The 26,903-nt window shown below is 35.1% G+C and overlaps 5 protein-coding genes across 10 annotated transcripts; 3 read left to right on the plus strand and 2 right to left on the minus strand.

Annotated features, from left to right (window-relative positions):
- Positions 1-309: 309 nt before the first annotated feature.
- Arpc1 (Actin-related protein 2/3 complex, subunit 1A) lies at positions 310-3,425 on the plus strand. Its single transcript, XM_012372758.2, has 6 exons — positions 310-1,820; positions 1,915-2,175; positions 2,274-2,564; positions 2,694-2,872; positions 2,947-3,216; positions 3,292-3,425. Exons 1-6 carry the CDS (start codon positions 1,754-1,756, stop codon positions 3,328-3,330), a joined length of 1,107 nt encoding a protein of 368 aa, XP_012228181.1. The 5' UTR covers positions 310-1,753; the 3' UTR covers positions 3,331-3,425.
- A 154-nt stretch (positions 3,426-3,579) lies between these two features.
- Positions 3,580-14,005, plus strand: LOC105675537 (F-box/LRR-repeat protein 16). Of its 4 annotated transcripts, none has more exons than XM_067355791.1 (7): positions 3,580-4,313; positions 7,848-8,212; positions 8,506-8,799; positions 9,373-9,664; positions 10,635-10,830; positions 11,294-11,442; positions 11,962-14,005. In XM_067355791.1, exons 1-7 carry the CDS (start codon positions 4,292-4,294, stop codon positions 12,108-12,110), a joined length of 1,467 nt encoding a protein of 488 aa, XP_067211892.1. In that variant the 5' UTR covers positions 3,580-4,291; the 3' UTR covers positions 12,111-14,005. The 4 variants fall into 4 exon arrangements, with proteins under 4 accessions (XP_067211892.1, XP_012228179.1, XP_012228178.1 ...); XM_012372756.2 differs by lacking the exon at positions 3,580-4,313 and adding an exon at positions 4,353-5,249; XM_012372755.2 differs by lacking the exon at positions 3,580-4,313 and adding an exon at positions 4,353-5,154.
- Polr3H (RNA polymerase III subunit H) lies at positions 13,975-15,103 on the minus strand. Of its 2 annotated transcripts, none has more exons than XM_012372759.2 (5): positions 14,877-15,101; positions 14,627-14,810; positions 14,399-14,539; positions 14,193-14,320; positions 13,975-14,104 (listed from the first exon to the last, which is right to left on the minus strand). In XM_012372759.2, the coding sequence occupies exons 1-5, from the start codon at positions 14,985-14,987 to the stop codon at positions 14,051-14,053; spliced, it is 618 nt and encodes a 205-aa protein (XP_012228182.1). In that variant the 5' UTR covers positions 14,988-15,101; the 3' UTR covers positions 13,975-14,050. The 2 variants fall into 2 exon arrangements, with proteins under 2 accessions (XP_012228182.1, XP_067211893.1); XM_067355792.1 differs by having other exon boundaries at positions 14,006-14,122; positions 14,877-15,103.
- A 944-nt stretch (positions 15,104-16,047) lies between these two features.
- LOC105675290 (uncharacterized) lies at positions 16,048-19,353 on the plus strand. The gene is made up of 6 exons (XM_012372295.2): positions 16,048-16,454; positions 16,535-16,704; positions 16,792-17,040; positions 17,122-17,282; positions 17,430-17,519; positions 17,595-19,353. The coding sequence occupies exons 1-6, from the start codon at positions 16,333-16,335 to the stop codon at positions 18,654-18,656; spliced, it is 1,854 nt and encodes a 617-aa protein (XP_012227718.1). The 5' UTR covers positions 16,048-16,332; the 3' UTR covers positions 18,657-19,353.
- A 605-nt stretch (positions 19,354-19,958) lies between these two features.
- Positions 19,959-25,962, minus strand: LOC137000129 (odorant receptor 49b-like). Of its 2 annotated transcripts, none has more exons than XM_067355940.1 (6): positions 25,149-25,962; positions 21,802-22,208; positions 21,495-21,594; positions 21,263-21,364; positions 20,974-21,132; positions 19,959-20,053 (listed from the first exon to the last, which is right to left on the minus strand). In XM_067355940.1, exons 1-6 carry the CDS (start codon positions 25,440-25,442, stop codon positions 19,979-19,981), a joined length of 1,137 nt encoding a protein of 378 aa, XP_067212041.1. In that variant the 5' UTR covers positions 25,443-25,962; the 3' UTR covers positions 19,959-19,978. The 2 variants fall into 2 exon arrangements, with proteins under 2 accessions (XP_067212041.1, XP_067212042.1); XM_067355941.1 differs by having other exon boundaries at positions 21,802-21,971; positions 25,149-25,956.
- Positions 25,963-26,903: the final 941 nt, after the last annotated feature.

The following is a 26,903-nucleotide window of genomic DNA, read 5'->3' on the forward strand; positions in this document are numbered from 1 at the left end:
CTATAAATTTCGATAATAGGGAAATAAAAGGGCGCGCAATTAAATAAAATCGTTTCCATAGTCACATTAGATAAAATTAATTCAGATTTAAATGGCCATTTCTCTCTCTTGTTAATACGATTTTTAGGAAGATATAGGAAATCAATTGAACCCCAGTTAACTTTAATTAATATTTATGACAAGATCCAAATATTTAGTCCAATATAACAGTGCAATGCCCAATAAAATATTATATGCCTCGTTAAAATACTTTAACTAAACTATGAAAAAAGTTAATTAAACAAGTTTCTTTATATATATATATATATATATATATATATATATTGTAGATCTATAGGAAAGCTTGCGTGTAAACAGGAAAAGTACCAAAGATTACACGTGTAATATTACATGTAGCGATTGGGGGTTTCGCAGCTCGAAATGCCGCTGAACGTCGTCGATATTTTACAACTTTAATCCGCGGGCGAAAAATATTTCATCACGCAGCCTTAGCTATATCAAACGCAAGGCACGTCGACGAAATGGTCCGGTGGATTAAACGAGGGTGCATTTTGGCTTTGTGCTTTACGATAACAGTTGGCGATTTGCGGCCGCGGAAATAAATCTGTTGCAATCGTGCGCAGCTGCAATCGGCTACTACATTGGCCGCAATCACTGTTTTCACGAGAAATAGCTAACAAGTTTCGGTCATTGAAATAGCAAATACCTTTTACAATGCTGAATACGTAATTAAATATTAATGCTAAAATATTTAAATTTATTAAAGCCTCAACTTAAAACTGCGCCGCGTCAATATAACTAAGAGTTATTTTATATTTAGTTTTTTTATTTTTTTTTTATTTTTGTTTTTTATTTTTTATTTTTTTTTTTTTTTTTTTTTTTTTCTACATATATTATTTTACTTATTTTTTATTTTGTAGCAGACAAAAGTTGAAAATAATTTTTAAAATTTGATTAATATAAAATTGCTATAAATTTAATTTCCTAGTTTCATGGTTTTTGAAGTTTTGAAAAAGTTTCAAAGTTTGTATTTTATATACTTAATTTTTTTTTACTGTAAAGAAGGAAAAGATGGTAATCTTCTAATTGCAGAGTACTTCAATCTTTCCAATCTACTGCAAAATACTTGCATCCTTATCGCCCGACCATAAAATCTCTCTCTTCTTTTTTAAGGATATCCATCCCTTGGGGAATAAAGTATTATCATGAAATCGACCCCGTTTTTTTTAAAACCTGAAACTTTAATCTAGATAAGAATACCAACCTAATTCAGCTATGAAACTGTCAACATATTCCATGACTTTACTCTTCAGATCACGCTCGACAGAAGTCGCTGTTGCGACATCAAATCTGGATATGGTGGGTTGTACATCTACAATGTAGTACTTATACCTGGGGCAACATAACCTCGAATTGGAGATAGTTAACCCGCTATCTACGAATGAACTGTCAATTCCGGTGTGCAGAGGGGCGTGTTTTGCGACCGTCAGGAGAGGCCGGGGAAATTCGTGTAGACTGACCAGAGTCCGCGAATTTCCGTGCGTGCTACCGGTGTACACGATCGCCTGGGCGCTAAAATTTCGTTTAACAAAATCTACTTGGTGGCCGCGCCCGTCAAGCGTTCATCTCAAGTGGTAACTGATTCATCGCCACTGCCCTTCGACATCTTGCCTCGCCTCGTTGCCGATTCGCTGAGTTTTCGTTTGCGCGTGATCGTCCTCGAGGTATCCTTTTCACAAGTAGCGAGCGCGAAATGACGGAGGTTCATAACTTCGGTGTCGATGCCATCAGTTGTCATGCGTGGAACAGGGATAAATCAGGTACAAAAGCTCTCAATTTCAGTTTAATAAGTTGTTTCTTTCTCTTATAATAAATATTTAATTGTAAAAAGTGACAATTGATGTGTTTTTGCAGAGGTTGCCATATGTCCCAACAACAATGAGATCCAGGTGCACAAGCGTACTTCATCCGGCTGGAAATTGCTGGAGACTTTGAAGGAACATCATATGGCTATCACGGGAATTGACTGGGCACCAAAGACCAATCGCCTAGTCACCTGTTCTGCGGATAAGAACGCCTATGTATGGACGCAGAAAGAAGATGGCAAGTGGGATCCCGCATGGGTTCTCCTGCGAATAAATCGTGCTGCTACTTGTGTAAAGTGGTCTCCTCAAGGTATAGTATACATTTGCAGAATTATTATTATTATTATTATTATAATTATTAAAACTTCTTATTCTATTTTATATAAAAACTATCTTTTTTTTTTGTAGAAAACAAATTTGCAGTGGGCTCTGGGGGACGAGTTATAGCTGTTTGTTACTTCGTGTCAGAGAATAACTGGTGGTTATGTAAACATATAAAGCGCCCATTGAGGTCTACGGTGACTACCGTCGACTGGCATCCGGACAACAAGGTTCTGGTTGCTGGATCTACGGACTATAAAGTCCGCGTTTTCAGTGCATTTATCGGTGATATGGAGGATGCTCCTGGCATGAGTTCTTGGGGGAAGAGTAATACTTTAGGAACATTACTGGCTGAGTTTCCTAATACACCCAATGGAGGTAATATATAATTTATTTTGATTTTGTCTAATTAAAATTTATTATTTGTATTATTCAGGAATGCAGATGCAGTTATTTATTATTACTTATTGAAATCTGGATTCTAACCCATTGATTTTATATACTTAGGTGGCTGGATACATTCAGTAGCATTCAGCCCATGTGGCAATAAAATCTGTTGGGTGGCGCACAATTCTTCTATATGTGTCGCTGATGCTACTAAAGGAAACGCAGTCGTGAGACTGTATACAGAGCATTTACCGTTTTCCAGTTGCATTTGGATAGGATCTAATAACATTGTTGCTGCGGTAATTGACGTAATTCTTAAAGTCAGCCGACAAAATGTTTGTCGTACTTATTGAAGATTTTTTTTATTTCACAGGGGCATAGCTGTATGCCGATGTTGTATTCCGTAGATGATAACGGACAAATATACTTTGTGTCGAAGTTGGATAACACGCAGAAGAAGGAGATTGCCGGATTGTCTGCCATGCGGAAATTCCAATCGTTGGATCGACAAGCTAGGAACGAGATGAACGATAACGCATTAGACAGTGTGCATCAAAAAACAATCAACTGCGTTCGCCGGGTATCAGAGCATGAATTTAGCACAAGCAGTCTAGATGGACTACTTGTAGTTTGGGACTTAAAGGTAATTTGTGTGCATTATTTCGCCTAGCATTAAGAATAACAATATATTTTAATCAATCTTTTTCTCCTTGTCAAGCTTTTAGAGAATTCCATTGCTGGTCTCAAGATAGCGTAAGCATGAAACTTTTTTTATATTTGAAGATCAGAGATATTACATCTAATACAACGATGTATAAATGTTAAAATGAATACTATACAATTTCTCATTAATCAGTCGCCTCCTTAAATTTCCTACATCATGTTGCAATTCACCCCTTTGAAAAGAAAATTATCTTCTACTCTCTGTGCAGTACGCGGATGAACTATTCAATAATGCATTCTTCTAAAAAGGTAACATTAGCTGCTGACGTCGTTCGCACGTCATCGACCGATACAAGGTGTCTCGGAAAATTGAATCACTGACCTTATGTGCTATATATTGTCTTCTAATTTCGAATTGTTATCTAACTAGAATTATATATATAATTAGATTAAGATAGCAAGATATTTTACTATTCATATCATGATTAAAATAATAGATAATGTGTTCAACAAATATTTGTATATAAATGTTCTTCCATTTTCTACAATGCTGCACCGCATTGTTAACTATTTTATCGACATTTTATTTTATACAATGATACAATTAAACGTTAATTATTTTAAAAAATGTTAATTTAAAATTCTTAAACGTAAATTTTTTAATCTCTAAATTAATTAAAAAATAATTTAGTCTTAAGATATAGAAAATCAATAAATTACAGTAGTTTTTATTTTTATCATAAAATTGTGTATAAAATCGGAGAATAATTTTTCAATTTTATTGCAAATAATTCTTAGAAATAAAGAGAGAAAGAGCTCTTATTTGATTTAAATAACTTTCAAACAACATGCTTATGTCATAATCTTTTCACTTAAAAATATATCAATGTTACCATTAAAAATATACTTCTAGGTTCTTTATCTATTGTACTTATTTCCACGCTGATCCGATTTTCGAAGCGCTGAGTGTAGAGGAATGTACCAGCTGAGGGATAAAGCGAGTTGCATATAACCAGGCGCGCTATGTCGAGCGGTTCGTCCGCCGACAGGCGTAAATGGCTATCACGCGACTGGAAGGTAAGTGAGGGTGGGGAAGAGACAGGCGGACAAGTTCAGCGGCGCAAGTATCGATTCAGTCCCGCACAAACCACCCCTGTGTGTTGTCGCGAGCGCTGCAGCGACAGCAGCACACTCGAGTTTCGCTTTCGCCATGCCCACTGTTGACACATAAACACAAGCGCGCGGCGACGTGAAAAAACGCTGATACAAGGTGGCCCGTCGTCGTCGTCGCTAAGAACACACAGCAAAACAAACGGAATATCGTTCACGTCGCCGTCATCGTCTCACGCCAATCGGATATCTCGCAAACTACGTGCCGGATTGTATGCCGCGCCAATCGCGATTATTGATTCTCTCAGGCGGTGTGTTTTCGTTTTTTTTTCTTTCTCTTTTTTTCCACCCTTTTCCGACAGATAGGATCGTCGTCGCGCGGCGCGACGCAACGCGTGCCGAAGGAGTGGAGGGGAACGTGGCGTGAATCACACGCGCGCCGCCGTCATCCCTCCGTGGACGCCGTTCACTCGCCCGTGAGCGCGTCGTAACACGACGACGAGTGCCGCCGGCGCGCGGCGTCATTCGCAAAGGGAGGACCGTCGCCACGTACGACCACCGACGTCGCGGCCGTCGGCCATCGAATATGACGCGGCCCCGTCACCCGCTGAGAGAACCGTGTTACTCTTGACTACCAACCGCGGCTACCGTGAGACGCGCGCGACAAGTGCGGGACGAGACGAGAGCTGAGGAGCGTCCGATCGTGATATCATGTCTTCGATATCAGCACAGGGCGTCGTCGAACGTGCCAGCGCCGAACTGACGAAGCGAATTAACGGCCTGGGATTGCGGACGTCGAAGCATCATGGTCGGTGGTGAAACGACCTTCCTTCTCTTCACCGACACCACTATTCTCTGTTCACCCCGCGTTCCCATCTCCATCTTTATCCACCTGCTTCTTCCGTATGTATCTTCTGTATTATCGCCGTCACTTCCACCACTTGCTCGTAGCAGCGTGCGTAACGCGGCGCGTCGCGTAGGCCTCGCGTTGAATCCGCGTCGGCTTCGATTTTTTCTTTTTTCTTTTTTTTTTTTTCGCGTGGCACTATCGGGTACAGGGACGACGAAGGGTGATACCATCCGTACGGATCGGTGTCAAGTTTATCTTCCGCTTGAACGGCGGCGGAAAATAAAAGCGAGGGGTGGCCTCGCGATTTTCCTCGCTCGGCGCGCTTCGGCACTGAACCCTTCAGTTCGGTTCTGTTGTTACGTAATCACGATAAAGGACTGATCTCTTTGTGAAAGCCTGTCTCTTGCGCCTTTCGTCGTTCCTTTCCTCGCCCCCGCTTTTTTTTTCTTTTTTTTTTTTATTTATTTATCCATAACGCGTCGGCGATACGCGTCGCGTTTGCGAGCGCGGGGCAACAAAACTCCCCCGCCGTTTAATTCACGCATGCAATATTTTCTCTATAATTTATTAAGCGGCTACGTGACTTTCGTCGTCGCAATCTTAACTGCAGCGGAATCAATAGCATACGTCCTCGTGCACGCGAAAATAGTGGCAACGCGCGCGGGCTCGGCTGCAACGAGACGCTTTAGAGCCGTATTTACTCGGCCCGTTCAGCGTCGCGTTACGCTGGCCGGCCTGATCCGTTCGATCGATAGAAAAGATCGCATCTAAGTAACTACGATTTAAGGATTAAGCGGAGATTAAATGGATCGTAGGCGAAATTAAACGCGCCAATCCTGAATCGCATTGGCTTTTTTCCCTTGCTAAACGCGCGTCGTGTCGGACGATTGATCGCCGCTTTCGGTGGTTTAAAGATGCCGTTTCGATACGCAAATAGGAAATTACGGTGACTGGACGGACGCCAGCTCGATGGCCAGGTCGCCAAAAGCAACCAATCACTCATTCTAATCAGAGACGAACTTGGTTTTAAATAATGAAAAAGGCAATCTTTCAGTTTGTTTTATTTAAATTTGTGCTCCTAAAATCTTTTTAGCTCACATCAATATATAATGTTGTGTGATACGAAATTTAAAAGAAACTAAACTGTTAACTACTTGAAGAATAATTAGAATAACTAGTTCAAAATAATACATATTTCCTTGAATTTAAAATAAATATATATATAATAATTGTACATAATTTCATTTTATTTCACAATAAAGATAAAATATAAGTTAAATGTAGGAATGTAGGAAAGATAAAATATAAGTTATTATAATTGTTGAAGCTAGACTTTTCACTCGAATAAGAAACAATATTTTTGTCGCTATTTCTGAAAATATATTGCTCAAGTAAATTTATGGTTTCCGTAAGATTTATGTAATTATGTAATTTATGGTTTATGTAAGATCATTCGATGTTAAGAGAGTGATACAAACGTGAAAATACGCTATTTAAAAACTCATAAATTCTAATATAATTAATAGCTAATAACTATAATTTATCCATCAATCAAGAATTTATCTTGCAATTATTCATGAACAAGTGCTTTCGTGTTTAAATATTTATTTCGAATTTTATCTTTTATGCGAAATGTTTTATGTATTGGGCTTGAAATGTTCTAAATCGGTTACTGGGCCAAATCAATTTGCGCGTACAGAGCCAATCGGAAGTCTCTCCAGTTTGCATTATTCACTACAGATGATTCTTCGCGAAGTTTGTGTTCATTACAAAGGCGTTGCACTTCGTTCTTTACAATCGATCGGAAAATTTCAGAATGCAAATTTAACATCACGAATTCTAGAAGTGTGTATAAAAGTTTTAGAAATATTATCTCGCGTATTACGAGCCATTACACGCAGTTAGTTGACTTCGCCATGACTCGCGAAAGATAAAACTTTTAAATGCAGTTACTAAAAATAAAAATAATTTGCAAGATAAATGGCGAACAGGAAATAGCGGTGCGCCGCGAGCCAAATAGGACGTACAGCTTGGAAATAAAACCAGAATATCTAGAAGTCCTAAGTAATCTATCACCCCAGATTTCTCTCTAACACAGTGAAAAGTTATGGTATAATTATGCTAATAGCGTCGACTTAAGTTGCTGGAAAATTCTCCTTTTGAATTCACGCGATGAATCAGTTTCGTATGCTTATACGTCTATTCCGTAGTAAAAATGCCAAGTGCGTCTCTGAAAGAATTCGGGTACTTGAACTATTCGCATTTTACTGTCGTTTGATGCGTCTTGCTTCCGTGATATTCTAAATTCTGTAAACCCCTTTTCTATAGATTCGAAACTTGCATGGATTCTTAGTTTTTAATTTAACAGATTCTTACTTTTGCAGCTCTTCATATTTCAATGAACAGTTTCATAAAATTCTACATATACAACAATTTTTTATACATTATTATTCTCTTGGCTCTTTTTAATTCCCCTGATATTATCACAGATTTTTATTCTCATAAATTTGTAGCCTCGTAGATTCTTGATTTCTCAACCACATTCGCAGTTCCAAGATCTCTTATTTTCGTAAGAGTTTTTCCGATCTCTACTGTTAAATCTGTAAACACTTTATTTCTCTTAATTATGTATTGAAATTTAAATTTTCTAGGTAGCGGAAAGACCAGTGTTATGGAACGCGTGACGAATGTTTTCTGTGGCGGTAGCGGCAGTGTGGCTTACATGAATTTACAAAGTGCGAATAATGCGAACGCAACACCTGAGAAACCTAGTCGAAGCACCGTGCAAACCATTAACAATGTGCCAGCGGGCAACAACAAAGAACGTTTGAACAATGTCACCCCAAGTAGAGGCAGGATATCCAGAAACAGAATGAAAATGGCCGTTCCTCTAGCCAGCGGTGGAACGGGCGGCTATGTGCCGCCGACCACGTGGGAACAATTGATGCTGGACGACAATTTTCTTGGAAAATTTTTTTTCTATTTCAGCGCCACGGAAAGAAGAATCTTGGCCCAGGTACATAACAAGCGAAAGAGCTTTCTATTTTAATTCATAATCGACGTGCAAACGAAGTTTGGCTTTGGCTCAAATTTTCATAGCTTAACGTTGACATGAGTTTTCAAAAGAACTTTCGAAATATTCGCTTTGGTTCGATTTTTTTTCAAACGTCCTCGATTTTCCGCGTATCTTTGATAATATTCCACATCCCCTTAGATAGAGAGTTGTCGCATAACGCCGTCTTTGTCATAACTTCCGCTTTTTAGTCATATGCATACCCAGCTTAATCGCGTTATTATCGTGGCACGCAGGTTTGCACGAGATGGAGAGATATTCTGTATGCGAGACCGCGTTTCTGGACGGGGCTGGTGCCTGTGGTGCGATGCCGTGAGGCTCGCGCTATGCAGCCAAACTCGCGTACCCGGCTGTATGCCACCTTGGTAAGGAGAGGCTTCGACACGTTGGTCCTCTTAGGCGCGACCGACGAAGATATTCCGGAGTTGACGCGCGGTTTTCCGCTGGCACAGCGATACGTGCACTCCTTGTCGTTGCGGTGTTGCGCAGTAACGGACAGAGGTCTTGAGGCTCTGCTGGATCACCTACAGGTAAATTCACCACGTTTTATTTATATGCTGTCTGCTGTACGGGCTTTAAATAAACTAGAAATGTTTATCGCGAACTTGAATTTATCGCCAATAAGCGGAATTGAGAATCATAATGTTTAAGCGTTAAAATGATTGATCTTGAAGAAATAATTAAAATGACTAAAAAGAAGATTGAAAACATGTTTTTAAGCCTCGAATTCGATATTAATTTTTATTATGAACGTCAAAATAATTCATTGCAAGTGTAAAATTACATTAAATCCAAGAGAAATCGACAAATAAATTCTTACGTAATATGAATTACTCTGTGTGCTTTTGTTCGAATGTTTTGTTAAGGATCGTATTCTCCGGCGATAACAATGCGAAAAATGTACAACATATATATTCCTCGTATTATTGATCAACTTTTATTCGACCGCTGTTTTGTTTGGACGGAAGTCGCCATTTTATCTGGACAGAGACAATCCGCGGCTCAAAAGCTCGATAGTTAAAAGCGCAGAGAACTCAGCGGAATTCACTCAACTTGTCGAGTGACACGGCACAAATCGACTAATAATCTGTCATTATTTTTAGGCTTTGTACGAGCTTGAGTTGGCCGGCTGCAACGAGATAACGGAAGCCGGTCTGTGGGCATGCCTCACCCCCAGAATAATATCGTTGTCTTTGTCGGACTGCATCAATGTCGCCGATGAGGCTGTCGGCGCCGTAGCTCAGCTATTGCCGAGCCTTTATGAATTCTCTCTGCAAGCTTATCATGTTACCGATGCTGCGCTTGGTTACTTCAGTGCGAAGCAAAGCAGCGCACTCAGCATCTTGAAACTGCAATCCTGCTGGGAGCTCACAAATCACGGTGTAGTAAATATTGGTAAGAATTCTCACTTCTCTGTTTTGTTGGTTTGATATTTTTTGGGCAAATTTATTTTTTTTTACATTTGCAATATTTGATACAGGGATATTATATGATGATATAATAATAATAATTTGAATACGAAAATACAAATGTATCTACTTTGATCAATATTATTTTAATTTAAAAAATGATAAAATATTTGAAATTTGATCTAAATCAATGAAATTCACTCTTCGATTGAAATAAAATGATAACGATGTACAAGAAATAATAATTATACGCGAGATGTAGAATTATTTTTGTGAAATGTGGGCTGCTTGCCAGTTTTGACTGAGACTCTGATCGGATGACAAAGGTTAAACGAGATGTACAATAGTGATAGACTGAAATTAAAGCAGGTGCATACGTGCTTGTGATTAAAATTAGAATTAAGGAACACAGCTTTATTTAGCTTTCAAGCTGTCACCGGTAGACTTGAGTTATAATGAGCGTGTTACAAGATAAACGTGTGCACCTTGCGTACAGTAATCCATTATTTAAGCAAAAAGTTACTAAGAAAAATTGCATAATAATAAAATTTTATACTTCACATCACTTGTACTTCAAGTGACTTCGTTCTCGTGAGAAATTTATTTCTTTAATGACTTTGATAAAATAATTAAAATGGAAAATTATACTTGATACGTACGTGTCAAATTAAATGTCCGTTTCAAATTCAGACATGAAACCAATAATTCAATATCCAATTTATGCTCTTTATAACTTCTAGTTTGAAAATACTGAAACTGAAAATGATATAATATAATATTTTATATCTAATTATTATATTATAAATATATTTAACTATTATAACATAAATATTTTATATCTAATTTTCTATGATTTAAAGGTAATACTATATATATATATATATATATATATTCTTTTACATTGTTTGTATAATTCAAAGATATCAAATTAATGTATAATATTTCTCTTTTTTTAGTACATTCCTTGCCCAATCTGACTGTGCTATCGCTTTCTGGATGCAGTAAAGTAACGGACGACGGCGTTGAATTAATCGCGGAAAACTTGCCAAGACTTCGTTCCTTAGATCTGAGCTGGTGCTCAAGAATTACAGATGCAGCCTTAGAATATATTGCCTGTGATTTGAATAATTTAGAAGAACTCACGTTAGATAGGTAAGGAAAAATTATAGAAGTACAACTTTCCAAACAACAATTTGACGGCAAACATATAATGCATCTACAAATTACTTTATTTTCATATAAAATACGGAAAATTGTTATACTGCCATATTTTACTACATCAAAGCATCGTATTTTATAGATGGATATACACTTTTTTTTATTTGCATAATAATAAAGTTACCGAAATAATATTGTTTCGCTCAAAAAATTGAATAGCTTTTATAAAGTATCTTTTAGAAATCTATCAGTTATCTAACAAGTATTTATCTAGGCATTCTATTTGAGCTCGTGCATTACGTAATGACTGATTCATGTGTCACAAAGTGTCAGAAAGCTGTTAAATGTCCACGATTACTTTTAGCCAAACGACTATTGCCAGTAAATCTTTTTTATTTCTGTCATATAATTTATAGCACTGCATATCTTGCATCGTATTTTTCACACTTTTGCGCAGGTGTGTACACATCACGGACATTGGCGTTGGTTACATTTCCACGATGGTATCGCTGAGCGCATTATTCTTGAGGTGGTGTTCGCAACTTAGAGATTTCGGACTTCAACATTTATGCGTCATGAGATCTCTGCAGGTGTTGTCCGTGGCAGGTAAGGTCACATATATACTATCTGAATCATAGTTTTATGCAATCTTCTTTGTGCGATGCAACATGCAACATTTTGCATGAAAAATCACAACATAAAGTTTACATTATAAATATTTTATAACTTTATTTATAACTTTAAATTTATTTATAACTCTAAATTATTTATAACTTTACTTCTTATCTTTGAAAAAATAAAAATATTTTTTATATATGTATAAATACAAGTGATATTTAATGTATACAATTTATTTATATCTAATAATTAGAAATTGTGAAAACATTGTATTTCAAGAAATATTATAATTTAAAATATATATAATAACTTCACATTATATATAATTATATATAATTTGTTGCAATTTATACAGTTATATATAATTTGTTCTTATTTATTAATTATATTCTCGATCTGAGAATTAATATGAGACTCTTGCACAAAAAAAGATTGAATTAAACTAATCTAATTACTTTATCTGTGTAATATAAGGACTTCTACTAAACAAGATTCAATTTTGTACAGGTTGCCCATTGCTCACAAGTAGTGGTTTATCTAGTCTGATACAGCTTCGACACTTACACGAGTTAGAATTAACCAATTGTCCAGGAACGTCGCGAGAACTGTTTGATTATTTACGTGAACATCTACCGCGTTGCCTAATCATCGAATAAACGATATTTGATAAGAGCACAATATCCGCGAATAAAATTCCTTTACATGCGGATGTATGTGTGAAACGGAAAGTGTTTAAACTGCGAGAAAGCAATATTTCGAACAAAGAATAGAGGTAGGCGAGCATTGTGTATAGATAAGAAACAACTGACGTCCAGATAATGAAAGAACATTATGTTTTCCTCATAATGGTCTAAGAGAAACACTAGCCCTAAAATGTGCAAAATATAACGCATAGACATTTTTAATACATTAACGTCCCATGTTGCACTTCCGTTCGTATTTTTTCATTCTGCCACGCAATCACATTATGGACACGCGATCGTGTCTGTATCAGTTACACGAGGCGGAAAGTGAAACTCTCATGCCCATGTATTGTTGTAATGATCTTGTACAGTGAATTCGATATTGTACATTAGAAGAGATTGATAACATCAGAAAGAAGAGATCGACGAGTCCTTCTTTTTGTCTTCTAGTCATGTAGAAAGTCCGAGTAAACATACGACAAGAGACTCAACAGTTAGAACTGTGATAAATTTATATTGTATGTAATTTTAATTGGTCCGCATATACGCAAATCTAACAATTATATCATTGAGCGCATTCGACGGACACGACAGTCGCGAAAGTAGTCGAGTAGTGAATCTAGGAGTATGAGCCGCGATTAGATTTTAATTGTTGCCCGATTATTTTTCACAGCAAAATAATCGGACAACGCGTCCTCGTCGATACGCGCATTCAGTGGGGACAATAGTCGAACAACAATGTTAAATGTAATCAGTAATTAAATACAAACGGTGTATGTTTCTATATTCACTACTCAATGTAACACATTCCAGATCACATTATCCGGCAATCTATTCATGTGTAGGCATATATGAAACAATGTCGGGGACACAGGCGATTACTCTTACCGTATTATTATTTATTCTCCGCATTAGTACTCTTCTGTATCTAATGACGCTGCACCTACACATGAATGATTCGTGTTATTTGTTTGATAATGCGTGTTGTAGACGAAGATTGAAGCTCACAGTTATTGAACCCAGAATATGTAGTAGCATCGTCATCCGTACGTTATCTTTATATATACATATATATATATACATATATATCTCCGTGCAATCAGTGTTTTCTAAATTTAAGACTTTCCGCTAGCTGTATTCTTTGTGATTTCCCATTAAGTATATATTTAAGTATATATTTATATAACATAAATTAGACAAGATGTTTCGCATCTTTTAAATGGATAATATAATTTGAATAATTTATTACGTGGATATGTCGTATTGTATACCTTTGATTGGCATGTTATGTCAAATAACTAGATTATTAACAATCCATAATTTGTAACTAAATAAGTGTATTGTATTAATCAATTTTAATCGAGCGCTGTACATTTGAGTTATGCATTAGGCAAGAATAACGAGAATAAGATCACAGAATGTGTCTTGATTTATATCTATCGCATCATTCGTCCTTAGAATGCAATTGTAAAGATGCAGTGCGATATATATTGTGCGCATTCATAACGGATCCATTTTTTAAATAATTTTATTACAAATGTATCTTATACGATACATTAATGATTAACGGTTGCAGCAATTTTGTTAAATTGAATTATACATAATCCCTCAGAGCAATTCGATAGTACAGATATAATTTTTATGTATTGTCACACATGCTTAGCACATGATATCTTTGTATATATTGTACAAATTAAACCTGATAATTCTGTTATCAATCAAAACTGAGCATAAATATATCCGCACAGATAAAGTTGTACTGAAAAGCCAACTCACCATTGTGAAATACCATTCACAGATGCAACATTTAATGACAACACGATAATATGATGGAATGTGCTGTGAAATAAAAATTTATTGACCACAAATCATTGTACTTCTATAATTTATTTCACTTAAAAATATAATAAAAATTATGTATTTTGCCACCAGGTAAGTAAACCTAGACCAGATTCGTCAATTGAGCCCTGCAAAACACATCAGTACTTTTATATTATTGGAATTAAGAGCAACATGTTGATTAATGTAACATTGAAGATTCATAAATGTATTTACATGTAAAACATATGGTGCTTTGTTTTTAGCTTCTGGCTTCCCATCTACATCGCGAGATGCATTAGGTGCAGTTGGTAAAGGTGTCTCTTTGAAGATCTCCTTAACTACTCTGAATCGTATCTCTTCTCCTAAAATTTAATATCAATTTTATGACATGTCTCAAAACCAATACAGTAAGATTATTTTGATATCGAGGTAAGATTTACCTTGATCCATAAATAGATCGTGTGTTTCTCCATCTGCAGTTTTATATATCCAAACCCAAGCCTGTTCCATTTGATCAAAACGTGATGGATGTTGTAACTTGTGAGGTGGTATGATTATATCTTCAAAGAATCCTAACGTGACTGCAAAAAATGTAAATATTGATGTGTGTCCAATGACATGTGCATCCAAAAATAGTATTAACTGATTCTACTAAATCAAATGATTACCATGTACACCCTCGGGACTACAAGAGCGGATCTTTCCTATTAATATTTCTTCCATCCATGGGCGAAATACAATAAATCGAAATGTTACTTTTGTGTGGGAAGCTCCATCTCCTGGGAAAATATATGATTCTTCTATCTTTGTAATATCGTATAATGCAATGCATAGACCTACGTCTTTGTAAACCTGTAATAATATTGATCATAATTTTATCGACAATAATAAAATCTTAATTATAAAAAATTAGTTTACCTTATTAGCGAGTTTTTTATTTAATTCATCAGCAATGACATCGTTCAATTTGCATTTAAAACTGCTGGGAAGTATTCTGACGGTATCCTTTAATTCCACGAGCACAAACATTTTTATTTTTAAATAATTTATATACTACACATGTGTACAACATGAAACACACGAAATCTTGATGCGACAACACTCCAGCCACTCCAATCATGCGCTTTACGGAACTCAGCCATGGTTATATCTAAGGTCTGTTCTTTATAGCTGAACTGGCTGCACTAGTTCAGAGTTTATCTTTTTCTCTCCATATTGAAAGGAGAAAGATAAACTCTGAACTAGTGCAGCCAGTTCAGCTATAAAGAACAGACCTCAAGATATCTTCAATGTCAACATGCCTGAGCGTACAACTTTTTGACAACCTGATTGGACAACTTTAGACAATTCCTATTTAAAAATTATTGCAGTTTCGACATTTTGGTATTAAATATTTTTAAAATAATATTTAATCATATTTAGTTTAAAGGCGGGAGCGCAGACTTTTGCATAAAGCATAACGCATAAGCATAAGGAAATGGACCAATCAATTTCCTTATGTTTATGCGTTATGCTTTATGCAAAAGTCTGTGCTCCGGCCTTTATACTTATTAGATAAGGCCGGAGCACAGACTTTTACATAAAGCATAACGCATAAGCATAAGGAAATTGATTGGTCTATATATAAGCATAAGCAAATGCATAAGGAAATGGACCAATCAATTTCCTTATGCTTATGCGTTATGCTTTATGCAAAAGTCTGTGCTCCGGCCAATATCTTGTATATGCCTGCCCTTTATTTTGCCTTAAGGTATATCCAGATCAACTTGCATAAGCGCATAAGCATATGCAGTTTTGGCCGTGCTGTTTCCATGATGTTAATATATTTAAAAAAAAAAAAATGATTAATAAACGGCGTTGTGTAAAGTCTACATATATTCTTATTTTTTACATAAACATACAAGTTAAGGATATGAATTAATATATTATACAGCTCAATTACAAATTTTTACAAATTTACAAATTATCTGATAACACATATACAAACCACACATCAGTACAGTGAATTAACCAAAGAAATACATATTCACGACATTCACGTCGATAATATTAATCTCATTTTTAGTTTCATCTAAATGATGGCGCTTTCACGTTAAAGTTGGTTGGAGTTCGACAAGTTCTCCTCTATGTTCTATCTTTTCCTTACTTGTGAAAAGTGTGTGTTTACATATTTATATTCCACACAGTTAGAAGTATTGCAATCACGGTTTTAAAGAAACCTGCAGAAATAATATACACATTATAATAAATAAAAGTTTCTGATAAGCTAAACGTAGTAAAGTTGTTTATGTTTATATAAAGACAAGAATATATGTAGACTTTACAACGCCGTTTATTAATCGTCTTGTTTATTTTTTTAAAATATATTAAAATCATGGAAACAACACTGGCCGAAACTGCGGAGGAAAGCAGTGAAAAAGTTCTGGCTAGTCCTTCAGTACAGATAGTGCGAGTTCCAGTGAAACATGCTAACTTAGGCATAAGAAGTCATGCCATGTAAGTTTCTAAAGATGAATATTTTGATATATATCTTTGTCCCTAAAAAATTACAACATTATGTCTTACTTGTTTTGCAGGGATATGAGTACAATGGTGGAACTAACATCATTTAGTACACTTGGAAAGATACAACCATTCCTAGTAACTATCACAACTACCGCAGCTCTATTAGTAGATTTGCATTGTCATTTAACAGACAAGGAAATTTGTGGCTATTTGGGTGGACACTGGGATATCAATTCACACAGTACACTTCACAATCTATTATTAAAGTATATAACTTATATTTTACATACCACAGAAACTGAATTAATTAAACTATACATTGTTACAGATCTTTCTATAACATGTGCATTTCCATGTCGATACTCTGGCAAGGATAAATCAGCTGCAGCAGCCGTGGAAGCTGAAATTGCAAGAGCTATGGAATGGAAACGTGTTATATTGGTAGGTTGGTATCATTCTCACCCACGCTCTCATGCATCACCTTCCTTGAGAGATGTAGATTCTCAATTGGATTATCAGATAAAAATGAAGGGACCTAGCGATAATGGATACACACCATGCGTAGGATTGATATGCTGTGAGTATTTCCAAAACTTTATTTTTTACAAAGTATATAGAATTTTTGCGATTCTCACCTTTTAATTATTACTTTTTACAGCTCCTTACAATATGGATGGCAATTGCTATGAATCAAATTTTAATGTTTTTTGGTCTCTGCCGCCACCTGAAAATAGACCCCATGAATATCCACGACCCATGCTTCTCAGTTATACACTATCACAGGAACATTTTCTTTCTCAAGATACATTAGAGGAGATTGTAAGTATTTTTTGATAGATAATATATGTTTTGCAAGAATATATAATGTATATATTAAGTAATGAATGTAATAATGATTAAATTCATAAAAGATCTTATTTACTGTACAATGATTATTACTTATATTTGTATCATATATTTTTGTAGAGAAGATCCATAGAATATTATAAGAGTGAAGGTGGCATCGACTTTACTGCCAATTTTAATGGTAATACAACATATCTCGAACGTTTAAGAGTGAGTACATTATTAATCAATATTAAATATGAATAAGAGCTTGTTAAACATCATATTAATGTCTGACATCAATAGTGTTCTCTAGCGTCAAAACTGCCTGGCCGGAATAGATCAAATGGCTCATATTGGGATGTGATTAGGGAAATGATTTGCCCAGGTTCGGAAGACGGCAATACGCCTGACTTCTTGACCATGAAATTTCCCTTAGTACCTTCTTCGGAATCACTTGGGCCGCCTGTTCCACCGGGCGTTGGTCTTGCAGCCGGTAACGCAGCTGTTTTCCTCGCGCCAGTCAACTTTAAACCTGACGGCGGCGCCATAATTACTCCCACGTCCAAACCGTATGTGCTGCAACCCTCAACTTCCCGGGACAGTATCAAGAAAGACAGCATCTGTGCTAACGATGCCGCGTCTATTACTCAAATAAAAGATGGTAATCCCATCGTAAGTTCCAAGCACATGTCACCGTCGGAGATCTTGCCGAGCTTCCAGTCGGGCGAACTCACAGTGTCGGTGAAGAACGCAAAGTGCGACTATGATTTCACACCGGCCGATTTCTCGAAGCTGCCAAACCCTCTAACTGGCGACGGCAAGACGCGAACATCGGCAAATCCTGATTTTCCGTTAGCAGATATTACTCAACAAATCACGAAATTCTCGGATCTGACGAAACTGGCGAACTTCTCTCCTGCCGATTTGGCGAAGCTATCCGGTTTCTCAATTGCGGACTTCACGCGAACTTCATCGCCCTCACCGTCGACATATATGCGTAACATCGCGAACCTGTTCGGCCCCCTCGGTAAGATCTCACCGGCAAAAGATGTGGATTGTAACGAACGCAAGCCAGGTGACTTTGTCACTGTCGACACAGTGCCATCATCTTTCAAGACTGCCGGTTCATCAGATACTTGCAGAAACTTCTCAACAAGCGCCGAGGATTATATGAGCGACCGGAAAAAATTGGATGCGCAAATCGATTCGACGAAGATCGGCAGACCGGGCGAATATCAAGGAACAGAGGATCTCACAATATCGAGCGTTAAATCTGACTTCGGCGGCATGCTAGACATGACAACGTTACACAAAAAGTCGTCGGCCGATATGGGAGATTCTTTAAATCTTTCCAAAGATCGTTAAACTTGAAAAACGTATTCAATAAAAAAATCATATAGATATACAGTATTATTATCTAAGAGAATCATATTCTAAAAATCTAGAATTTGTACATTATTTTGACTAATTTTCTCTTAAAATAAATAGTTTTAATGAAACTATAAACTTTGACGAAGAAAAATTAATAATTCACAATATTTATATAATTTGAGAATTGCATATAATATAGTTATTTTAAGGTATAAATTGTCAAATTGTTTTTTAAGATATTTATCATAAATAATATTGAGAAATTTGCGATATAAAATATATGATTACAAGCATTATTATAATTCTAATAAATTTGATTGTACAGTATTAAAATTTGTACTTATCAAGATTGTATAAATTTTTGAAATTATCAATTTCTAAGTAGAAATTGCTTATATCTATATCTTGCTTAATAATTATTTTCAAAGCATAATATTATCGATATTTATTAAAAGTTTGTTAAACATCGACGCTATCAATCATTTAATTATTACTGATGTAAATCAGTATTTTCTACAGCATATAATAAAACAAACAATTACATGACTAATGGAAAAAATAGCGAAAAAAGATAAAAAACGTCTAATACTCGAATTTATTTTTCGCTTTTTATATTATGCTGCATGTATGTAAGTGTACGTGATTTATAAACATTAAATGTGAATTTTACATTGATCTTTACACAAACAAATGGACCTACTTAATTTAATTCCATATGTTTGAAAATATTACAACCATATTTATATCTTTTTAAAAAAATTTTTTAAATAAATAATTATATAAAAATGAAAAATTTTAGTTATTTATTGTTTTCAAGCATTTTGCTAGAAATAAATATAATACAATGATTTTAATACTGTTAAAATAGTAATTGGTTTGTATCATTAATGCTTGAAATAAAATAAACAATACATTCTTAATAAGTTTATTGTACAAAACGTTTTAAGAATATTTCAGCACAATTTGCAGTGAAAGTTCAATGCAATGAAAGAAACGCAGCCCAAGTGTTGGACGCCGATTTAATTCTTCCGATTTCGAAATATGTTGTTAAACATAAAATGGTTAGGAGATACCTATTGTTTTATTCGTGTTTTATACCAAGCGACGGTTTAAAGAGTCAAACCACCTTTTTAAGCTAATTCGGTGTGTTCGATTTTGAAGGAATATTGTCGAAACTATAAGGTATATAAAAATATATTTTAGACAAAAGTTCTATGATTTCAACCTGAACTTTTTATATAACTTGCTTATATATTACATAATGTATTAACTAGTATAAACTAGTAATCAACTTATAATAATTCTTCACCACAGAGTTAGACTTCGTTTGTATTATTTTCCGTCATCATTATATGTAAAGTCGTCATATAAGAAAAGCCCGTTGAAACATACTAAATATAGTAATATATACATACATACATACGCACACAGATATATATATGAACACCTTAGAGGTAAACTGTGTTAAGGCACATTTTTTTCGAAAATTAAGTTATTGTTATTAGAAAACTATACTCCAATTTTTACCCAATGGTTAATGTTTTCAGTGAATATTTTCATTTCAATAGAGATTTTGACTGTATAAAGTTAAGTCAAATATCTTATATCAGTGAATACAAAAGAAATCTGCAAAACATTATAAGTATTTTACTGAGAGAATATCAAAAGCGAAAAATCTCTTTAGATCCTTCTCTTAAAAAGTTATGTGACTTAACACAGTTTACCTTTGTGATGTTCATATGTATGTATATATTATATAATAATATGTATATGTATATACAGGGTGTCCCAAAGTTCGCGGCCCAACCGTCGTGTACAGATAGAGCGGGTCAAACTGAATAAGTAAGTTCTTTACCACTTTGCGAAATTTTCAATAATTAATTAGAAAATAATTAATAAAGATCCGCCAATCCGCACAAGTATTCCCCGAGCGCCGAGCGCGCGGCGAGTAGGACCCAACCAGCATAGCATAATACAAGCGCTCGTGTATAGTGTGCATAGCTAGCCAAGAGAGCGTATCTCCCACCGCTCTGCCGCGCTTTGTATTATGCAATGCTGGGTGGGTCCTACTCGCTGCGCGCTCGGCGCTCGGGGAATACTTGCGCGGATTGGCGGATCTTTATTAATTATTTTCTAATTAATTATTGAAAATTTCGCAAAGTGGTAAAGGACTTACTTATTCAGTTTGACCCGCTCTATCTGTACACGACGGTTGGGCCGCGAACTTTGGGACACCCTGTATACATAAACTTTTTTAAATTTATTTTTATTAATATACTAACGCAAAATGATAAAATTGTTTTTTTCTTACCGAACTAAAGTATCTTAATGATAAAATTGGTATGAAGCAACCGACAGTAAGAATAACTGGTTTCCGGCATTTTAATAGAATGAAAATCAAATTCTTTTGCTTGTCTGTATTATGATAATACCATAGAGATTCATAAGTCGCTTGGGCAATGTCCGAACTCTGTTATATAAGTTAAAATCATATTTTATGTTACGATAAATTATAATTGATTAGTATACACACAATATTATATTAGAAATTAGAAATTATTTGAATATTTTTGCCAATAAGATAAAATATATATACGTACTGCAGTTAACAGACTGTCGGCGGGCCAACAACACGCAAACACATCACAAAAACTCATGGCAGTCATCATAAAAAACTCTAAGTTGATAATTAATGGTTGTCGCTGTTGAGATTTATCAAATAAAATATAATTTTACGATAATATGATATTTACTTTTCTATTGCTTCCGCATATATTTAAATCAAAAGTCAATTAGAACTTTATTCCATTTTTTATGTGTAATAAGACTTACAGTGGCAAAAATGGCACCGGTACATATTACGGATACTGCATTAGTCCCTACTACTGACAAAACCACGAAACGAACATTTTCAATAACATCGTTAGCGTATCTGAAAATTCATATTTGTGTTCCATGTTATAGTTGTAAGTTTGAATTTTATGTTATCAATAAGCCTGAAATATATATAAATTGCACATGCCACAAATAATTATTTTCTATGAATGTTTTTTCACATTTCTTCCGCTTTATTTTAAATACAGAATTAGTTATTATAAAATGGATGATTTTAATTGTACCGGTTCGATCATAATCTTACCGTAGCAAATGCTGGTGTTTCTGAATGCACTGTATCAATTCGTAAACAGTTGACGCCTTTCGTAATTCGTTGCATAATATGTCGAACCTAGCTGTCGTAAACCAAAGTAAAAGTGCAACGAGCAAACTGACGCACAACATTGACGAGAACTGTAGGCCAGCTAAACTTTGCTGCGCATAAATAATAGTTTTTAGCGGTTGATAATTTACATCAAACGGATATTTAGCATAAGTTGGAAAAGACGCGGATGAGAACAATGGTGTGCTTATCGCTACACACGCTGTCGAATAATATGATATCATCACCATAGCATAAAATGTCGCGCATCTGTCGACATATTGTTGCAAAACAGTCTTCTCGTAACCTGTAGCATGTTTACAGTAATTTTCCATCTCAGCAATCAATGACTACAATATATTATTGATATTTTATAACACAAACAGTATAAAATGTGTAAGAATTACATGTTACGTCCTGATCAGACTTCACGCTTCTTTTCTTTTCGGATGAACTAAAATACTAAACACCAGACATAGTAAACGCGACACAGACCAAAATTCTAGATGATTATTTTAACGCCGGAGTTGCTTTTCCTATGGGACCTTGTGAGTTTGACTTTTCTCACGGAATCTCGAGTAAAAGTAGCAGGTGGAGTCAATATTCTAGACCACTTTGACCAACCAACGTCCACTTGTTGTCGCCAAAGTCATAAAAATTAAAATTTTATTTTGTTCTGGCATCTTCGGCGACTGCAAATCGTAAACTAAGAGATAAGCTGTTACTTACAGGCAGTTAGCTTACACTCATAGATTCCGACAAAGAAAAATTCTATCAAGTAGATAAAATATGCTGAGCAATAGTCAAAGTTGAAAGCGCCATGAAAACTTGAAATTTGATACCGCGCACGTGTTCAGTATGTCTAGGAAACCGAGATGCGTTGGCTTTCTACGCGTCTCCAGGGCACGCGACCATCATAAATTGCCTAAAATATTAGAACCGTGACCTAAGATACTGTTAACCTGTACCTCATTGAATTTCAACCCTCCAACCCAAAGAGAACAGCAGGTCTAAGACGTCTATTAAACATTTCTTAGACCTGTTGTTCTCCCTGGAAATCAGATAGTCTAGAATTAGGTCAACCGCTTCTATGAACTATCCATTAAAAAACCCCATCTTAGATCTTCAAAAAGTAGATCTTAAGACACTGAGATGCACTCCACTGAGCTAATTAATACCAACCAGATTATGTTATTCTGAAACCTACTCCCCATGGATCCTAAGCAACACTACTTCTCATTCGTTAGGGTCCTTTATAACATTCCTATCATGAATAACATCATAATCTAATCCTATTTGCTGGAAGTGACGCCATTCTCCCCCACATTGAAATGTTTTTGTAGAACTAATTCTTATTTGGACCCAAAAAAGGAATCTACCACAATAAAGGGATATAAAAACTCGTGTCCCAGATGATTCCGTCGTCGTTTGTCATCAAAAGGTCGTCTCAAATTTCGTCTTTTGTAGCATTAAAAAGTCTCTTTTGTGCAGTCTGTGTAAGGGCCTTAGCAAAATGGCTAACTTGTAAGACTCCAGACACAAGATAGTATTGTGCGTTACTTCAAGACAAAGACTTAAGACATAGAACATTGTCTTGAAATTACAAGTCAGCCATTCTGCTAAGGCCCTAAGTTTTCAAGAATTCTCAGAAGTAAATTTCGGACTTAGTCGCTAACGGTTTCTTTTGTCCAATCAAAACTTCGTCGCGAACGAATGTTCTTTTTTGTGTCATCTTCAGTGTCGCCACGAGTTCCGCTATCCTGGGATCCTCCTGAGATCAACAACTTACACGGGCCCACCTCTTACATCATTTCAACTTTCCTGCTAACAAGTCATTTTATATATTTCCCTCTTTCTTCTCGTTCACTTACTTCCTCTTCCTCTTCCTCTGCAAAATTCTAAATTTTATCTTATCTCCTGAAAAATGACACTTACACAACACTACTACCTTAGTTTAATTACCTTTTATACTATTATAAACGCATTGTAACAAGACAAATTTTTTAATTATATGTAAACTTCACACCATTAATAATCTCAATAAGTCTAATTAAATTTATCATTTTCTTTTACTTTACTTCTAAGATCCTCCTCGTTCATTTCTTCCCCCTCTTAGATTTTGCACAAGGATTCCTCCTTGGTAAAAAGGATTTAATTCATTGCCTTAAAAAGGAACCTGCGAATGGTTGATCTACTGATGAAGTAATACAACCCTCTTTGTCGCTCGTATCAACAGACTGTCCGGCTCGCGCGATCAGGCCCGTTCACATTGATCGCCAAGTGTAAAATCTTTCTATCAGGACGTAACATTCACAATGCAAAAGAGATATCAGTCATATTTAGCAATTTAAGATTCTTAATTAATTTATATTTTTTATTTTCAAATATTGAGTATTGCGAAAATAAATAGTTTGCTGTTTGAAGGTAGGTTTTACAGATATGCATAGGAAAGTCTTAACTTCAATAAATTATAATCAAAAGAAGGAAGAAAAAATTTAAAAAAAAAAAAAAAAAACTGGAAGTCTTTATATCCATTAATTTTTTATATTAAGAATTTCGTCATAATTTTTTATATTAATGATAAAATTTCTTTTAAATTATATTGTTAAACATTATAATTTTGTATATATACAGAGTGAAGCATCTAAAACAGGCTACCTGAATAACTCGCCTGCTTTTGGAGATAGAAAAAAATGCATCCTGCTTGGTTTCAAGGATATAATCTGATGTCGATCGTTTTTTTGTAGATGAAAATGTAGAGAGAAAATGCAAAAGTCAACTTCGAGTCAACTTTATTTAGATGGCTCTAGATGTATCACCCTGTATATATATTTATAAGTTTAACAAAAAAAACATTAAATGTTAGCACTTTAGAGGTATAATATGTTAAATCACATTTTTTTCGAAAATTGAATTATTATTATTACAAGATTCTATACTCCAATTTTTACTCAATGGTAAATGTTTTCAATAAAAAGAGAGATATTGACTATATAAAATTAAATAACAATGTGATGACACATTCATCAGATAAACAGTATTAAGTCACATTAAAATTATATTTCGTAATTACACAATTCCACAATTCCATTTTCTGAAACATATTGAAGTTTGATATTATATCTGCGATAAAAAAATCTGCAATGCATTATAAAAGTATTTTACTGAGAGCATATTGAAAGCGAAAAATCTCTTTAGATCCTTCTTCTAAAAACTTATGTTCATGTATGACTTAATATAGTATACCTCTGAGGTGCTTATACATATAAGGAAAGATTTAAGATTTTTACTTGGAAACGTTTGTACTGAATATGACAAACTCCCACTGACGTCCAAAAATGGAAACAACCACAGATGAATGGATATGTTTGAATGCAAATTACACGTTGGCCACTGCAATCTTGAATAAATATGAGCAATGGCACCAAAAGACACACTACATTTATATGACTTAAAACGGCTAATATCTTAAAGCGGATTATTTGCCATTTTGTAGCAGTAATTGGCAATGGCCAAGAAAGGGATGGAAATAAGCTCCATTTTATATAAACAATAACACTTTCTAGCGTTATCTTTCTCGACATTTTATCACTGAGAACTGAAAACTGAGAAATAAGTTAGCAATTCTTGAATTTGTACAATAAAAAGAAATATAGTAAAGTATATACCGATGCTTGGAATTAAATTTTAACCAATTTCAGTGGCCGACACTCACCTTTCTTACCGCACGCGCCGTAATAGCTAGAACTACGATACGGAGAAAAATCAATGATTATAATGACTATGATTATACGTGCAAGTGGAAATATTTCTACGTGTTTTCCCTTCCTTGATGCAATTTACTGCATTTGTTTAAATTACAAGAGAATTAATAAATCATTGCGCTCTAAAGTACGAAGATATCTGCGCGGTTATCGCAATTATTTTTCGCTATTTTCCGCTAAGATGCAATATAATATGAAACGTCGGTACGTTATCATTTTCATGTATAAACTATTTCTAACAACATATTATATTCGCATAATGCTAAAAAAATGATGTAGTGATTTCACGAATATATTAATAAATACATAAAAGTTCTCTCAAGTTGGAAAATTATTTGAATGAGGTATCTTGCAATAACTAAAGTAACTTTTTTCCACAAAATATCTCAGTCACTAACCGATGGTAGATGCTGTTTGTGAAATAAAAGGCGAAAAATTCAACTTTAAACCTATTAAATTGTAAGTAAACACAGTGTGACAATTAAATTTCCGGACTGAAGCTACAAAAAACACACAAAAAGGATCGAAAATATTTATTAATACCATAATTTAATATAGTCCCTGTCTGCTTCCAAACAACATTGCTTATACCAGATGTTCAAAATTAAGCGTTACAAATTTTTATCTCAAAAACACGGCATTTTTTTTCAAATATTGGGCATTGCAAAAATAAATGTTGTTGTTGTTTAAGGGTATATTTTACAGATACATATAGGAAAGTCTTAATTTCAGTGAGATAGGAATTAAATTTTAACCAATTTTCGTGGCCAATACTCACTTTTCTTATCGTATGCATCATAATAGAATTATATACAATACGGAGAAAAGCATCAATGACTGTACATAACGACTATGATTATACGCGCACGTGGAAATATTTCTGCATATTTTCTCTTCCTCGATATATGCATTTATTAAAACTATAAAGGAATTAATAAATCATTGCGCTATAAAGCACGAAGATATCTCTTCGCGGTTATCGCGATTATTTTCCGCTATTTTCATAAGATGCAATGTAATATTAAACGTCGGTACGATCTCACCGGCAAAAGATGTGGATTGTAACGAACGCAAAACAGGTGACTTTGTCACTGTCGACACAGTGCCATCATCTTTCAAGACTGCCGGTTCATCAGATACTTGCAGAAACTTCTCAACAAGCGCCGAGGATTATATGAACGACCGGAAAAAATTAGATGCGCAAATCGATTCGACGAAGATCGGCAGACCGGGCGAATATCAAGGAACAGAAAATCTCACAATATCGAGCGTTAAATCTGA

This window comes from Linepithema humile, chromosome 5, assembly GCF_040581485.1.
Source record: "Linepithema humile isolate Giens D197 chromosome 5, Lhum_UNIL_v1.0, whole genome shotgun sequence".
Lineage (NCBI taxonomy): Eukaryota > Metazoa > Arthropoda > Insecta > Hymenoptera > Formicidae > Linepithema > Linepithema humile.